Source organism: Erithacus rubecula, assembly GCF_903797595.1.
Source record: "Erithacus rubecula genome assembly, chromosome: 3".
NCBI classification, from domain to species: Eukaryota; Metazoa; Chordata; class Aves; order Passeriformes; family Muscicapidae; genus Erithacus; species Erithacus rubecula.
Window position 1 is genome coordinate 85,533,623 of NC_136689.1, and position 16,615 is coordinate 85,550,237.

General features: G+C 39.3%; 2 protein-coding genes across 3 annotated transcripts in view; one reads left to right on the forward strand and one right to left on the reverse strand.

The window, feature by feature from the left end:
• LOC306800413 (poly(rC)-binding protein 3-like) overlaps window positions 1-8,744 on the forward strand; it is a 492,346-nt gene extending 483,602 nt beyond the window's left edge. For both annotated transcript variants that reach the window (XM_079302502.1, XM_079302503.1), the window contains exon 16: window positions 7,844-8,744. In XM_079302502.1, the coding sequence (XP_079158628.1) occupies window positions 7,844-7,904 (61 nt within the window). In that variant the 3' untranslated portion in view covers window positions 7,905-8,744. The remainder of the gene's footprint in view (window positions 1-7,843) is intronic.
• ZNF830 (zinc finger protein 830) lies at window positions 4,926-16,089 on the reverse strand. The gene is made up of 10 exons (XM_079302514.1): window positions 15,940-16,089; window positions 15,737-15,836; window positions 14,630-14,750; window positions 14,056-14,089; window positions 12,765-12,976; window positions 12,332-12,422; window positions 11,624-11,687; window positions 8,750-8,830; window positions 7,355-7,431; window positions 4,926-5,579 (listed from the first exon to the last, which is right to left on the reverse strand). Exons 1-10 carry the CDS (start codon window positions 16,059-16,061, stop codon window positions 5,396-5,398), a joined length of 1,086 nt encoding a protein of 361 aa, XP_079158640.1. The 5' UTR covers window positions 16,062-16,089; the 3' UTR covers window positions 4,926-5,395.
• Between the last annotated feature and the right edge of the window lie 526 nt (window positions 16,090-16,615).

Below are 16,615 nucleotides of genomic sequence, written 5' to 3' on the forward strand. Positions count from 1 at the left end.
TTCACAGGAGAGACCTTAGTAAGTCCTCATTTCTTCAACAGCAAAAGCCATTTCTACGGCTAGCCTAGCTACTGTAAATGAAAAAAAAAAAATGAACATTATTACAGCTTAACACTAAGTAGGTCAAAGCTTTGCTCTTCCAGTAAAGCTGCCAGGCAAAGGGCAACAGCAGCTCTGGGGTGTATAGTATCTTTCCCATTAATAATTCACATGTGCCTTGCAGAATTGAAAGATTTAAACAAACTACTGCAAGGGCATGTTTGTGTGAGGAATGAGGAGATGTAAAATAAAAACACATGGACAAAGAAGGAAGTCTTCTGAGCGGGTTTTTGCAAAAATACAGGCAGAAATGTGATAAAATCTAAGCTTATTTTAATTCCATTATTTTAGTTGGAAAATATTTCTGAATGGCACGAAACAGCTCCTAATAGCTTTACTATACAAAACAGACAAACAAAAGACAAGGTGGTAAAGAAAAAAAATGGCGAAAGAATAAGAGTAACTAATGCAGAAAAGTAAACCACTGATGCCCAAAGGTAGATAAGAAGAAGCATGTACTTGCTGTGAAAAGGTCACTGCCCACACAAATGTGAGTTTCCAGATGAAAGACAGCAGCAGTTCCGCAGCTTTTGCGTCATCAAATTGGAATTAGGTTTCTGGAAACATCTCAAATGAATTCAAGCAGTTCTGTTGTGTTTCTGAAGTGAAAAACATTGACAGCATGAATGCTGGCTGGAACCAGAAGGAAAATAAACAAAGTTAGTCCTCTGCTAATGCACAGAGTGCTTTCTGTTCTCAGGCATAGCCAGAGGGCATCTTGGGCTCCAAGGTTCACATTTGTGCCAGTCGAGCTCCTAGGAAGCAGCACAGTCTCACTGGTGCCATGAACAGAGACACCTGGGAAGTGTCTCAGCCTCAGAAGGCTGCACAGGCAAGGTGCTGTTTGTCGAGTTTCACAAGACAGTCTTGACAATCCAACTTCTTGCACAGCCTAAATATCGGCTGAATGTATTTCAGCACTGTTTGTATTCTTGGCACAGGACCTTCCCCATCTGGAGGGAGTGTCATGATTATCTAAAATGCTCACTAATCAGTGGTTCAACAGTGGCACAGCTTCTGCAGGGAAGACTGTCATTGTCAGGCTCCTCAACTGAGTGACACAAAGTGTGTTCAAAGGAGGCATTTGAACAGAGATCTCTTCTGTCCCCTGTAACTTCTGCAGCCACCAATGGTGCAAGGCATTAGTGCCTCCACTGTATTTTTGGAAGAAAGACCTGGTTTAGATGTCTACACACAGGAACTGCTCACATTTGTTTTTCCAGCTATTGGCCCAGGATAATTCTAACTGCACTGATGAACAGAAGATCAAATGAAGGCAGATACTGAAAAACTGCTTCACACCTGAAATTTCCATCTCTTGGCCCAAGCAACACTTTCTAGGGATGTAAGTACACACGGCCTTTCTTGGCACTGAAGTGTACTTCATTACTTGGTTCCAGGAAGGAATGCAGTAATATTGATTAAATCAGTTTCTGCATCAATACATGTGTCTCACAGACTGGCATGTGTCTTATGATAGTAATAGAAATTAAAGAGTCACAGTCATTTGATGGTACTGAACAAAAGGGAATTTCTGTAACATTACATACTCACACTGCAGTTTCTAATGACAGTTACATTATTCATGCATGCTGAACATCTGATTTTATAGAGCAATCTTTATGGATTACAAGAAAAAAGTATTTTTAAGTGCTGAAAATATTTTAGTAATATGACTTTTATAATTTCTAGCTCACTGTTTTTAAGATGATAAAATGCAAAGATAGTGGAATGCAATAAGCAAAATCTGTTTCTCCTCAAACTGAATTTACTGGCAGGGGGCCTGGCCAAAGTTAATGTTCTTTTCAATCAGTATTTGCAATTTGAAGCAAATTTTAAAATTAAATGCTGTAGTAGAGGAAAAACAATTATTAGCAAATGAGAACACTGGTTTGTTGTTATTCAGGTTTGTTGCTTTGCACGGTCACTTTTGGGCTCCTCTGTACCAAATGCAGACCTTGTTCCACATCTAAGGCAAGACAGCAGCAGCTTATTTCTTGAAGGGCAGGACAGAAGTCAGCAGAGCAATTACCATTTGTGACTCTCCTTGCCAGAGCAGAGCTCACTGTCAGCAACTGTAGCTGAGGTGAGCTGCTCCCTGCGGAGCTGCTCTCTGGAACTGCATTTCAGACATGCAGGCACACACGTTCTGCCCCTGGAAGTCATGCACCAACTCCAAAACCATCGAGCTCAGGAATCTCAATTACTTTCTGGTGGCATGAACTTCCACAGTTTTTAAGTCTGGACAACATTTTCCATTATTGTATGAGTAAATAAGGATTACAAATGTCTTCCTCCCTAACTCAGATACTTCAGTTTTCTGCAAGTCCTGGAGATCAGAGAATTAAAATAGTTGTCCTAATTCAAATTAAAATTTCCTTTTTAATAGTGACTATTGACAGAGCTAGTTATTAGGATTAATCTGATCATTATTGTTAAAAAATAGAATTCAAGGAAGTTAAGTGAGAAAAGAAATTAAGGAAGGGCATATTTTTAAAAACAATCATTTCCTCTGATTAATAACCTAGCTGAATAACTCATCAGAAGAACATAAAATTGTTTTCTAAAACTGAAGACATACTTAAGATTATAAACTAAGTATCCCTATGTTTTTCTAAGATACAGGAGATTATTTCCCTTAATAAATTAGCTTGACTACTAAATGAGGTTAGGATACTTCCCTCTTCTCCCTTATAGCCATGCCACTTTCATTGATAAAAAGCAAGATGACTTTTGCCCTTTTGACACAACAGCACATGCAGGGCAGTGGTCACAAGGGATAGTCACTCCCATCAACTTCACAAAGCTCTCTAAAAGCTTTGTTTCAAATACTGAAGAAAGGTTACAGTTGTATTCAGTAAGCTGTAAAAAACCTGGACACAGCACTACTTGGAGATCTTTGAGATTCCTCCAAGGAAAAGAGCACCAACTCCTAAACAAGACAGAACCAAGAGGGATGGATGCTGTCACTTCCCCAGCAATGCACACACCCTCTGGCTCGTCCCATCTTTACCCTTCCAGCTAGATGTGCAAGGACAACAAATAGAATGATGAGGGATCTGGTGGTTTTTTCCTGTCATCTGTTCCTAATAACAACAGGCTGCACTGGTTTGGATTTGAAGGTTCAAGATCCCTGCACTGTAACTAAACTCACTGCCTTCAGCTTCTTACCACAAGATACCTCTAAAGATGAGGGCAACTGGACTAAAACAGCTGAACTGTTTTCATGCCTAATCCTAACCCTACTCATCCACAGGTGAAACCTTGACTTGCAGATTTATGTGCAAGATGAAAGCAAAATTATAGAAAAATGTACCAAAAAAGCGTCATTAATAGACTCTGAGATTAGCATTTTTATACTGTCCAAACATGTATGTCCATGATGCTCTGTGTAACCTGCCATTCATTACCTCTGTTTCTCTGATATTAAGCCAAATGCAGAGTGGTTCTGAAGTTCAGTGTTAATAACCTTGTGTACTTTGGTGAGTGGGGTCAGTGAAAAGCAAAGATAAACAGAATGGTTAGAAATTTAGTTTAGTGTTTAAGAGGGAAATTGGGCGAGTGCCTCTTTTGGTTTGTTTTGAAAAAGACTGTCCTGTAATACTGCACCACCCTCTCAGCTGAAAGTTCTCTTTTCAGGGATAAATGAATCTAGAGATCTTTCACTGCAGCATGACAGACACCTTAGACATTGATGTTTGAATGCTTCATGCTATACAAAGACATTTTATTTCAGTTTTGGTCCAACTAAGCTTTCTCCAACTTGTCCAAACATTCATTATTTATTTCAATATTCTCTGAACACTTATTTTGTATTTTAATACTCTCTGAATGTTGCTATCTCAGTGACAGTCCTAATTCATGTAAGACTTCAGTGTCACATCAAACATTTTAGCAGCAACAGCTACTTACACTTACTCTTACCATCAGCTGTACACCAACACATGTGAGCAGGAATGTGTGGATGCAATAAATATAAACCACTAAGGGCCACTGCCTAAATTTTGACAGCTTTACAAATAGGAAGAACTGAACCCAAGGATCATGGAATTCAGGAGTGATAAAAAAGCATCTCACTATAAAGAAAGGGCTTCTGCCATATCAAATATTTCCTCCAAAACAGGGAAACATCTAAGTTTAGTTCTAATCTTTACTGTTTGATTGATAACCATCTCTGAGGCAAATAAGTGGAGTGCTTTATAAGACCAAAGCTTGTTTTCTCCCTTTAAAATATCACTAATTTAAAATCTAGAATATTAAAAAAAAAAAGTTTAACCTGTTCTTAACAACTTTTTTTTGTATCAGTCAAACCACACATCCCTCCTATTTTTAAAAAATCCTCAACAAATCTGAAATACTTGAAGATCTGCAAAAGTAAAAAAAATTAAATAGACACTTACCAAAGGTAGTTCTGTTTTCTATGTCCCAGTCTTGTCAAGTTTGTTTGTTCTTGGTTTTACTTAATCTGTGTTTATCAGAACAGAATCAATTTTAGATACTTTCTGTGCCTAAGATAGTGCTTTAAGAAAATTTCCAGTGTTTGCAGCTATTACTTTACCTCCTCAGTTTCCAGTGCAGTACCTTCCTCAGGCATTTTGTCACCTGTTCATTAAGTGATGCAGATATGTAACCACTGTGTTCTCATCCCTGTGGTTCAAGAAATGGGAGGTATGCTACATCATGGCTGCACTAAGCTAAACAGGACACTATAAAGAAAAATATGCAGCAAGTGCTATGGCACATCACAGGATATACACTGTGGAGAAGCTGTAGGTCAGTATTTCTGAGCTTAGTCCTTATATACACAGAGAAACTGTAACAGACCCTGAAAAAAAATGTACATATTTTATTGGGAGCTGGGACAATGGACAGAAGGGCACCTCCAAATTTTAAGAAAACATAAATGCTTAATATTTTCCTTTCCCTAAACTCCAAGTCTGGGAAAACTTTGTAGACTATGCACTTCTATAGACAATAGGCCAAGTCTCAAAATTACCAAACTGAGCTAATGCTTCCAAAAGCCTAGAGATTCTTTACAGATTTAGTAATCCTATTAAAATACTTCTGGTAGGAAACCAGTCATTTTAATAGGAAAGGTGCATTCAGTATTGTAAAACATTTGCAATATACAATTTTTTAATAAGTAATACACACTGTATATCTACAAAATTTTTTTAATAAGCTTGCCTCTTTACCTCACGATCCTTTTTAAATAAATATTTAACAAAAGAATCTCCCTTCTAACAATGGAAGTAAGACCACAGATAAAAAGAGTATCAAGCATGTTGCAGAAATGCTACAACAAAGCCCCTTTCACCCGCCAGTCTTGTGACAGCAAATCCTGCAGCTCTTCTTCATCTTCACTGCCAACATCCTCCTCCTCTTTCTCTTGTGCTGCTCTTAATCTCATGGCTTCCTTTAACTTCTCCTTCATCTCGTCCTGGCGGTTCCGCAAAAGCTCGACACGGCGGTAGCATTCGCTGTTGGAAAGTGAAACACCTTTAACATTTGGGGATTTTCCATATTAATTTGGTGTCTCCAGTGCTGGATTTTGCTTCTACAATTTTGGATAAAGAAACTTTACAGATTCCCATCAATGACAAAGAAATAAGCTTTGAAGATGCTAGTGCACCTTCTCAGTGTTCACCAAGTGAACATGGACTGAGAAGAGAGGTGTGGTCAGTTCTTGAGAGGAGAGGTGTGGTCAGTTCTCTAGCAATGAAATCTAATCCAAATACTTAACCAACTGCATTACAGTCACAAACCATTTTTCAAAAAGCACAGAACCAATATCCATTTCCACACAAGAAGGAACACAATTCCTTGCTCTGTTTATGGTGTTCATGAGAGAAAGGTGTGACATCAATTGTTAATTTTGATAACTTAGTGATGGCATTTCTGAAATTAAAAAAAAAAGCAGCACAGAGTGTTCAGATCCTTCATCTGCTTCCTCTATGCTGTAACAGAACATTTTAAGCAAATACAATCCAAAAGCTTCAGGTTTCCATTTACTTAAAAAGTTCTGTCCTTGAATTCTGTTTTATGACTATTCCAGCCATTTTAAACAGGGTATTTTTTTGAAAATGCCAAGTTGTACCAGCCTGATGTAAATTCACCTTTGCCCCTTTCATTCTCATTTGCTCAGAAGGGTCAACATGGAGGGGTTACTATCTCAATCCTGTTTCCCCTGGCATATGACCAATATGATTCTTACAGGCAGTCATAGCTGAAGATTTGAAAGCCAAGGAATTTATTTAATTTTCAACTTAATTTGATATAGTCTCCATTTAAATAACTCAAAAGTTACAAAAAGTGTTTAAAAATCTATTTGGAACTTTTATTTTGGGGAAAAACAATTACACAAACAAACTTGAAATACTCTACAAATTTCTTAATTTGATTCTCCGTACCTACAGCAGCCTTATCTAGTGAGAAAAATAAATCCTCTGAGAGAGGCAGATTTAGCTCAAGCCCTCTCCAGAATTACACTAACATGGTTAAAAGACATTCCTGTAATAACAAAGTTCAGTTTTAACCCAGTGCTGTTGTTACCATACACTGATTATGTGCAACATGTAAATCTGCCTAAATGGTTGAAGTGTTGCTTTAATTTCTTTTTTCATCTCTTTCTTTTCAGTCACTACAATTGCTATTATCACTGTTAATATCAGTGTGTTGAGCTACATGAAAATGGTAACAAACTGTTCCACTGACCTGAATCTCAGGTTACTGGAGTTTAAACCAATGCACATCCAATCACCACAGCCACCCTTTCAGCAAAACAGAACTGAACAAACCACTTCGTGTAATGAAGTGCATCACTCCACAAAAACCTTTAAGTAAACTTCTACTGGAATCAAAGAGAGTTTTCACCAAGACAGGACATTTTCAGTACAAGAAATGTTTTTTTAAAATGTTCACATAAATTCTACATCCATCAAAATTCCCAGGGAAATACAAATTAAGACATTAAGACATTTGACAGGAGAAGAGGGACAGTTTGTTCCAAGAATTTGCCTTGTGTACTTTCAGTGATTCCAGTGCATTCTCTCCTTGGAGAAAGTTACATAACTTTTTACCAAAATCCATGTCTTTATTAGATATCATTCTGCAGTTTGAGGGAGTCTGTGCTTCAAGTACTCAGATGATTAATGAAAGGCAGTATGGCAATTAAAAGTGTTTTTATCACTCTAGTCAAAGAGCAATCCATTATTGCTGGAGAACAGAGAATTTGAGGAAAAATTGATCTACTTACATCTGCTCATCAATTTCTCCAATCTGGCGATCTAGTCGTCCCTCCTCATCATCTTCTGCCACTATTGCTTCTGAAATCTAAACCAGAAAAGCAAATTTAGAAAATCCACCTTCATCCTGAATTCCGCTTCCACTCCTTTACAATGTCTGTGTCCTCCCCTGCTCCCCTCTACCTTAAGTCAGTCTCCTCTATGTATATTCCCATCTTCACAAGGGCAAATACAGAAAAAAAATGGTCTGGTTTAATTTGAAATGGAAATGCTTTTTCTTAAAATCAAAAGTAGTTTGGCTGCCTTGGAGTTAATCTTCAGAAATTTTCAATACACTATGATTTGAAACTGAGCATAAAGTACACACACACCCACAGTCTGAGGCTGAAATGGGAGCTCTTTCCCAGTGCTTGGGACTTGAATACACACCTCTTATTGAACATACTGTTTAAGTATTCCCACTAGATCCCGAAGTGTTTCTAACCTGTTATTTTTTTCAGCATATACTTTCTCAAATCTGAATGTCTGGGAGATGCTATGCAATCAATGGTCCACGCATAACTGAGAAGATTCCTCCTAAACTGAAGAATTATCTGAATGGCTTATGCTAGCAAAATGTATCCACCACCGCTTTTGTATGAACATTTGCTCTGTTTATAGTGCTGACTGCTTTAAAATGAGCAATGATACATTTTTCTGCACCACTTTTCTCAGCAGCTGACATATGATTAACTATTTACAATTAAAATAATTAAAAGGATAGCAAATACTCTAGGGGAAGACTGAAAACACCAGGTAATCTGTAGTACAGTTAATATATTGTACGCAAGGGCAGATGAACACCTGCTGCAGGAAGACTTTCCATGCAATGGTAAGGAGTGAAAAATGGAAGTACAGAAAAACTGTGGCCAATTTACGTGTCTCAAACTTTTGTCACTTTCCCAGATTTTGGAGTTCCTTTCCAGAACATTTAAATTAAACACGAAATCCGGGTTACCTACACTTTATAGATACTTTTTTTTAAAAGAGAGACAAATGGGTAGTGTTTTAAAAGTTAAAATGTGAATATAGATCTAAAGAAGAGCCCACGATTGTGTCCTGTTTGGATACAGGACACTGATCTGAGGTATATGATAGCTAAATAGTATTTAAATAAAACACAGTGTAACAAATGTAACTAGATACATATGATTGGATCTTGATTAAAAGTTTTCAACTTAATTTCCTTTAAGTGGAAAATACAAGGAATCCTTTGCTCATTTATAAAGTGCATTTAACCACATAATGCATTGAAACAAACAGCTGACAATTGCAGATGTCAGCCATTCTGCAGAGCTGCATGAAACTGTTGTTTTCCTTATTGTGTATAGTATTTAGAATCAATAAATATAGATTCCATTACTTACTGTGTTGACCTGTCGCATTGCCTTTTGAAATTCATCCCATTCTTTGTCCATCTGATCCTTTGGAGCATCAACTTTTCTCACCTAAGGAACATAAAAATTTATAAATTAACAATTTAAGTCTAATGACTCTTTGGGGCACTGTAAAAAAAAGCCAGGAGAAACAGGAATAATTATACTGTGTTAGCAGAAAAATCTGGTTGATGTACTTCAGTTTAAGTAATGGATATGAGTGACAGAGTGCAGCTGCACAATGGTTTCGGAACGAAAAATCTGACTCTACTCCTGGGTTAAAACAACATCTGTGACTGCAGCATTAAAAAGTAATTATTGACTAAAAGTGGCTGGTGTGGAATGTCTGGAGTAACAAAAGTGAGTTTGATGGTCTGTCATTTCACTGTGTCAGGTGACAACTATTAAATTCTTCTGTAAGCTGCCTGTACAATTGCATACAGTAGCCATTTCACAAGCCAAAAAGCAGTGAATTGTTTGCCTTTGGCATAACGTAAAGTATCAAACTTTTCAGTCACTAGTCTGCTGGTGTTAGGTAGCCTGACTCTATGTCAAATCTAGTCTAATTTTGTTGGCTAACAGAAAAAAACTGTACAGCTACAAACCAATTTTAATGACATGCAAAGCTTTTTATTCTGTGGTAGATGGCATTTAGTACTACAACATGAAGTCTGAAAAAGTAGTAGTGGTAAGAACGTGTTTAAAGATCTACAGCCAAGGTAATCAAAGCCAGATTGTGCTTTTAATGCAGATAAATAACCAAGATAGTCTACCTGTGTAATTGAAACTTCCACAATTCAAGACTGGAAGATGTGGCATATAATGTATTTTAGAGGACAGATTATGCCTGACTCAGGACTGGGTAGAAATTATATAGCTAGGAGAACTAAGCAGTTTGAACACAGTAAGTCATGACACCATCTTTTTGCATTAGTTTTATTTTCCCTTTATTCATTCTGCTCTTCTGGTGACACGTCAGTCATCACCTTAGTAAAGACAACAGTTTGGTGCATTTTGTTCCTGAGTGATTAAATTTTGTTCCTGAGTGATTATACAAAATTAAGTAGCAAGAATTAAGTTTATAGAATAAATTAGAAGCTTCCAAGCAAACTCATACTGGGAAGCAATAGTCATCATTTCATTTTTCTGTTCTGTTATTATTTCTATCATATGTGTATGTACTGTGTTATTATGCATTGTGGTTGTCTTTTGTAATTCATAATTATTTGTATTTCTTACAATAAATTTAAACGCTCAAGTTACTATTTTTTCTTGAAATATTTATCTAATCCAGAATTTACATGCTTTACAAATACCTGATGCAAATAACAAGCATTTTTCATGCCCACAATCTCCCTTTCAAATGCCCAGTTAATTCTTAAAATAATTATTTTGTGTATGAATCCAACACAGAACCACCACAGCCACTTCAATCTAAGTGATGGCACAAACATTTTCCTGGCTCTGAGTATTAGTTACACTCAGAAAGGGCTGAGCCTCTGCAAACAATTCAAGGAAGAGCTGACTGGACCACTTGTAAATTTATCAGTGGAGGCAATAACCAGAACAGATGAACAAAGGTCACTAACCATTATCCTCAGAGATCTAAGCAGATTCTCCTTTGCCTGTTAGGCAGTCCTGCATTCCCAACTTATGATGAAACTAAGTATTTGAAAAATGTAATACTTCAATTAGACACAAAAAACCAAAAACAAAAGAAAACACCCAACAGCCAAATCATAGCTTTTTCATCTACCTATTTTAATATTTGAACTATCATTCAAAGCTATTCACTGTGGCAACACATGGGCATGAGTAGTGCCAAAAGAGTCTTGGCAGAGCCAATAAAACTCCTAAGCTTGTTAGCTGGGGCCAGTGGGACTAACTGAATATGAAGCAGCATTATTTGGAAGGTCTCCAAACTAGATCTTATGGCTTGGCCTCACAATGCCATACACCAGCAGCCTTCCACTGTGTGAAGAATGAAATACACTCAAAGAAAATAAAAAATATTTAAGCCTACAGCACTATATTTCAAAAAAGAAAGTAAGAAAGCCATCAAATCTGCGGCAAATTTTAAAAAACAAAAAAAGGTTTGTTTTTCAAATACCAGTGTTTATTTTGGTCTTCATTTGGCACTGTGCAAGTTGAAGGAAGTATGAATGTTTTTGATCACAATTTCAGGTTTTTTAGTTGTGGGGTTTTTTTTGAGAAACAAGGTGAATGCCCACATTTCTTTTCTGAGCATCACAAAACCCCAAAGTGGTAAAAAAAAAAAAAGAGGGCTGAAGACCAAGTTCACTCTTGTTTTGTAACCAGTACTACAGCATGTGCATAACAGAGCTCTTTTCATTCCAACAGGATGCACCCTATCAGTCACCTAGTAACTCAACACTTTTCAGCAGGATCTCACAAAGGACTTATAGAGCTGTTATATTCCCAATTCCAAAGCAAAACTGAACATACAAATTAAGTGAACTGCTTTTCCTGGAATGACTCACAGAAATAAAGGTAAATTGTCAACATCTCCTTTCAGTATTCCAGCCAACAAATGACATTTCTTTAAGAGCCACAGAAGAACCATAATCAAAAATACTTTCCAAGAGATGATTTTAACAAGCTCTTCCTGCCCATCTCCATCCCTTTTTATGTTTTCTAATTCACACATAATGAATGCTTAAAGCTGCACCAGGGGAGGTTCAGACTGGGAAGAAGGAAACATTTAGTCTATTCTAGTCTAAATAGTTCAGTCATCTACTTACATGCCAGTATGACTGATTAAATGGAAAAGCATCCTTACTACTCACAAAATCATTACAACTGGCAGAAATAAATCCAGTAGCATAAAATGAGTAGATCACTTACTTTTGCATCCACTTCAGGATCATCAAAGAAACCTTCTGGCAAAGCTTCAGCAGTGTTTTCTTTCCTGAAATATTTAATTATTATTAGCCCAAGTTAACAATTTACATTCTGCTTTATTGCAGAGTTAAACAGATTCAAGAATGAAATTCATAATCCTTTGTGTAAGTTTGCAGAAACACAGCAAGCTTTTTAAGCCCTTAGTTTTATCTACAACCATCAAAACCACCTCCTTCAGCTTGATCTTTCCAAGAAAGGTTGCACAGAAGGATTTAAATATTACTGATAAAACAAGAGCTGAAGCTTATGATTCTTGAACTATTCAGTGTGCAACAGTACAGTTGCTACTTCTGAGAGACTAAAGCACTGTCTAAAGGAGTGCTCAAGTGAGCTGAACCATTACTACAGAAAAGCAGTTTCCTTTAAACACTAGAAAGCAGTGGTTGACATTAAGTTTCCTCAGTACTCTGTGTTAAAGTTTGCAAAGAGATGTCAAACAGACTCTGTATGACATTGCTCCATCTCTTCTCCTGCCCCTATGCTGAAAGGAACCTGTCTGAAACAATGCCTAAGGCTGACATGTATGCAAACTATTCTGAATACAACCTAGCAATAAGTTTAGATTTCTAAGTGGTCACAGTCTCTATTTCCTGGAAGATAAATCTTTATTTACCATTCCTAGGACTATCAGTATTTTATTTGACTGCTTACCTTTCAACTACCTTTTCTTGTATCTCTGCTTTCTGTATGGATCCTGAATGGGAAACTATAGGAGCAGCCGGAGTTTTGGTGTCAAAAAAATCTATAGAAAAGGACAGAAGTCTGTGACAAAAAGAACAGCTGTTCAGGCATTTCCAAAAATTTCTACTTGACAGGAATTTCAGTTAGCACCTTACTAAATCAAGGGGAGAATAGCCAGATGTTACTTCCCTTGGCACAACAACATAAAATCAATAAGCAACCACCACACAATAACGAGAGTCTTTGACAGTTTATCTCTACTTCCAGTATTACACACTCTCACCATCACCTAATTACCCACCACCTAATGACAATAATTAATAAAATAAAATAAAAACCTGTCATCATCAGTTAAATCACAGGTTCTCCTTACAGTATCACTTACTATTTCAGTCAGCATTACCTGCAGGCAGAGAATTAGCTATTACTTCTTGAGTTGGAGGTGGAATTTCAGTTTTATGCACAACAAAAGATTTGCTTGACTGTTCTTGTTCCTCCTCTTCATCATCGTCGTCGTCATCGTAATTCCCAGCCAATAAACTGGGACCTGGGCCTTTGGAATGCTGTACACTGGTGCTGTCTTGCTCTGCTTCATCAAAAAAATCTGCTGGCAGCCTGGTAAAGAGCCCACAAAACAATTGTTTGAAACTTCACACCAGTGACTCCAGTCCAGTCCCTCTGTGAGCAGTACAGGCTCTGAGATACTGAGCAACACCCTGAACTGCACAGTTGCCCCAGAAATTCCCAGGTTAATTCTAAAAACACATTTTAGATCCATTCTGCATATTCACTATCAGAAACATTAATGAAAATAACCAGTGACAAATTGGAATGGTGGTTATTTTTTTTCCACCTACTAAGTAATTTGCTACTTACTTTGGGTACCTGCTGTCCAGGACTGCAATTTAGAACAGCCACACAGGCTCAGCAATAAGAAAATACAGATTTGCAGGACTAACTGCAGCCTGCAAGCCAAACATTCTTCCACATTATACTTTAAACTAATCATAACAACAAGTTCAAAAATGGACAAACCTCTGAAGTGCTAATTTTGCACACAAACTATGCAAGCTAGTAATTTATCCTGTGAAGTGTAGAGGAGACCCACCTGACATCTGCCAACCCTGCAAAGATGTCCGAACATCATCAGAAATTTTTAGGGGCAGCTAAGATGCTTAACCCAACCCCTTGAAGTCAAATACAGCCCTATATTTGTACAGGTTCAACTTCAGCATATGCACCCACATGAATTTTAGGTGTCAAAAACCATCCTAATGAAAATCTCTAATTTCTTAGTAATTTTTGTTAATAAATATAATTTAATTGTACATTCAAAAATTGTCTTAATTTCAGACTGCAACCTCTTCTGTAGGATGCCAGCATTATTAGAGTACATGCTACAATCTAGTTATGTTCAAGCTGTGTAATAGCACACGTCAATCCTTTAAAGTCTGTCAGTGACAGTAAAAGAATTCCTGTTTTCTCAGACAGTCTTAAGAGTTGATACAAATCTCCACCCAGGAAGATGCTGTCATGTTCAGGAATATACAACTCTGTCAGAAAACGGGCAGAAGCAGGGATATGCTAACTCTGAACCTTTGCCCTTGTCTAGGAAGCAGAGACAAGGAAGAGCTGGGTGGGAATGTAGCCATTGGCAGTTAGAAAAAAATTCATATGCAATAAGATCTACTTACCCTGATGAAGATGTGTGTGGCTTTTCATCTGTACCTGTACAACAGCCAAGAGTCACTTCTTAAAATCCACACTTTTAAAAGAAACACCCCTAATACATCTATGACAGCACCAAGCCCCCAAATGCATGTGTATTTAACATATGTCATATATTTACATGTCTGGTAGCACTGAGGGAAAAACTTAACTGTTTTTCCTTTGGCAAGAAATTTGTTGCATGGTTGAGGAAAATCAGTGACTTGATCTCACTGAAAAGGAATAACACCACTCCTAGCCAAGTGCTCCTACTGCTTAATTTACAATGCATCTCGATCTGTTTGCCAGGCCCACAGTTCCATGAGCTAATTTAACCCAATAATCCAGAAGAAAACCAGGTAAACTTCCAAAACACAGTTTTCTTCTGACACAGAACTCACTGAGAAAGAGCAAGCAAACTTCTTCCCTTTTCAGCAGCAACAGGCTGACAGTAACTCAACAGTCTGGTGTATTCATACTCACTTCCACAGGAACAAAACAAACCAAAACCATTCAAGATGTAAAATGGATGGATTCTGGCAAGCATTTCTCTCTCATTACCTTTTACTCTCTTTAGGTCTGTATTTTCTGCCTCAACTGTTTTTCTCTTGACTGGATGAGACAATGTGGCAGCAGCTGAGCCAGTGGCCGTCTGTTTTGTGCCTTTTAATTCTGCAACTTTCTGTAAAGAAATAAAAATTCAGGACATATTACTAGCAGTAATTTCTGGATTGCAGCTTAAAATACAAAGCTTTTACAACAGCTCATCAAAGTGAGCTAATACCTTTCTGGAACAAGATCACTGAAACAGACACCACAGGTACCAAAACAAAGACCAGTGTTTCTGTCAGTCTCTGGAATGGTGTGACATGGAGGAAGAGGAACTGACACTCACACAAGGGAGGCTGTACCAGTAAGAAAGAAAAGATTCAGAGCAGTGACACTGACAGCAGTAAGGCACTGGAGAAAAAAAGAGCAGGAAGGCTGGATTTATTCTAAGGTCCTAGAATATTAAATGTTTTAAAATTAAAACACAGCACTCCAACAGCATGAGAGAGATCACCCTGCCTTGTCACAGTCATCTAGTCTGAACGCAGGCAGTGAACTGGAAGTACTTGTAAAATTAAACCGTCTTCCAGTTTTTGCTAGGAAGTAGCAGCAGAACTTAAAAGGATTTAAAAATAAAAATAGCTGCATCCAAGTTAAAAACTCCTTAATTTGCTTTACAAGTTCATCATCTTTATTGCTGAATTACAAAGGAAAAAAAAAGCGTATTTTCTTAACCCCGCATAAGCTGTCACTTGTCAGCTCACGGGTCCCCGAGCAAGCCCGGCGATGGGGTGGGGTTGTTTCCAAGTCCGAGCTGCAGACAAGTGGCAGCCAAAAGCTGTGGCTAAGAGGGAAGGAGCGGACCCTGATGGACACGGCAGTCGTTCTCAAGGCTGCCTTTTCCACCCCGCACAGCCTTTCAGAGAACAGAGCCCAGACGAACAGCCAGGCGGCTCCCCCGCACCCCGGCGGCGCTCCCGCACTCCAGAGCCCGGCGCAGCCAGCCAGGCCCCGTTCCGGCGCTGCGCCTCTGCCCAGCCCCTCCTTCCCAAGGGCTGTCCCGGGACTCCCGAACAACAAAGCCCGGCCGAGCCCCGCGCCCTCCGCGCCGCCGCTCACCTCCCGGTGCTGCTTGCCCAGGACGTGCGTCTGCCACAGCAGCTCGCTCTTCACGGGCGCGTTGCACAGCGAGCAGCTCAGGTGCCCCAGGCTGTTGTACGTGCCGGCCGCGTTAAGGGAAGCACCGTGCGGGGCGCGGACCCCCTCCCTCCATCCACCCCTCCCTCCCCGCAGAGCTCTAGGGAGCCCAGTGCCGAGGATATTTGGCGAAGGGCGAGTCGATGCGCTTCTTGCCCGCGTTTTGGCGCTGCTTCTCCCTCATGAGGCGCCGCAGCTCCTCCTGCCGCACCTGCTTCCGCCCCGCGCCCGCCCCGGCCGCCGCCATCTTCGCTCGGCGCGCGGGGCGCTGGGGCGGGGCCGGCGCGCGCCGTGACGCGCCGGGAGCGCGCCGGGAAGGGGCGGGGGCGGCGGAGGAGGAGAAAGGGATGGATGGATGGATGGATGGATGGATGATGGATGGATGGATGGATGGATGATGGATGGATGGATGGATGGATGGATGGATGGCTGGATGGATGGATGGATGGATGGATGGATGGATGGATGGATGGATGGATGGATGGATGGATGGATGGATGGATGGATGGATGGATGGATGGATGGATGGATGGATGGATGGATGGATGGATGGATGGATGGATGGATGGATGGATGGATGGATGGATGGATGGATGGATGGATGGATGGATGGATCTGTCTCCTTTGTCACCTTCCTCAGAATGTTCCTTACTTCAGCCTTTGGAGCACCAACAGAGCTCGATGGACACAGCAGTCCAGCTGCGGGACACGTCTCTGAATAAACTGCCTGAAACGTCCCCCACCCCTCACGCCAAACCACCCAAATGAGTAAAAAATAGTATACATTGCATCCCATACATC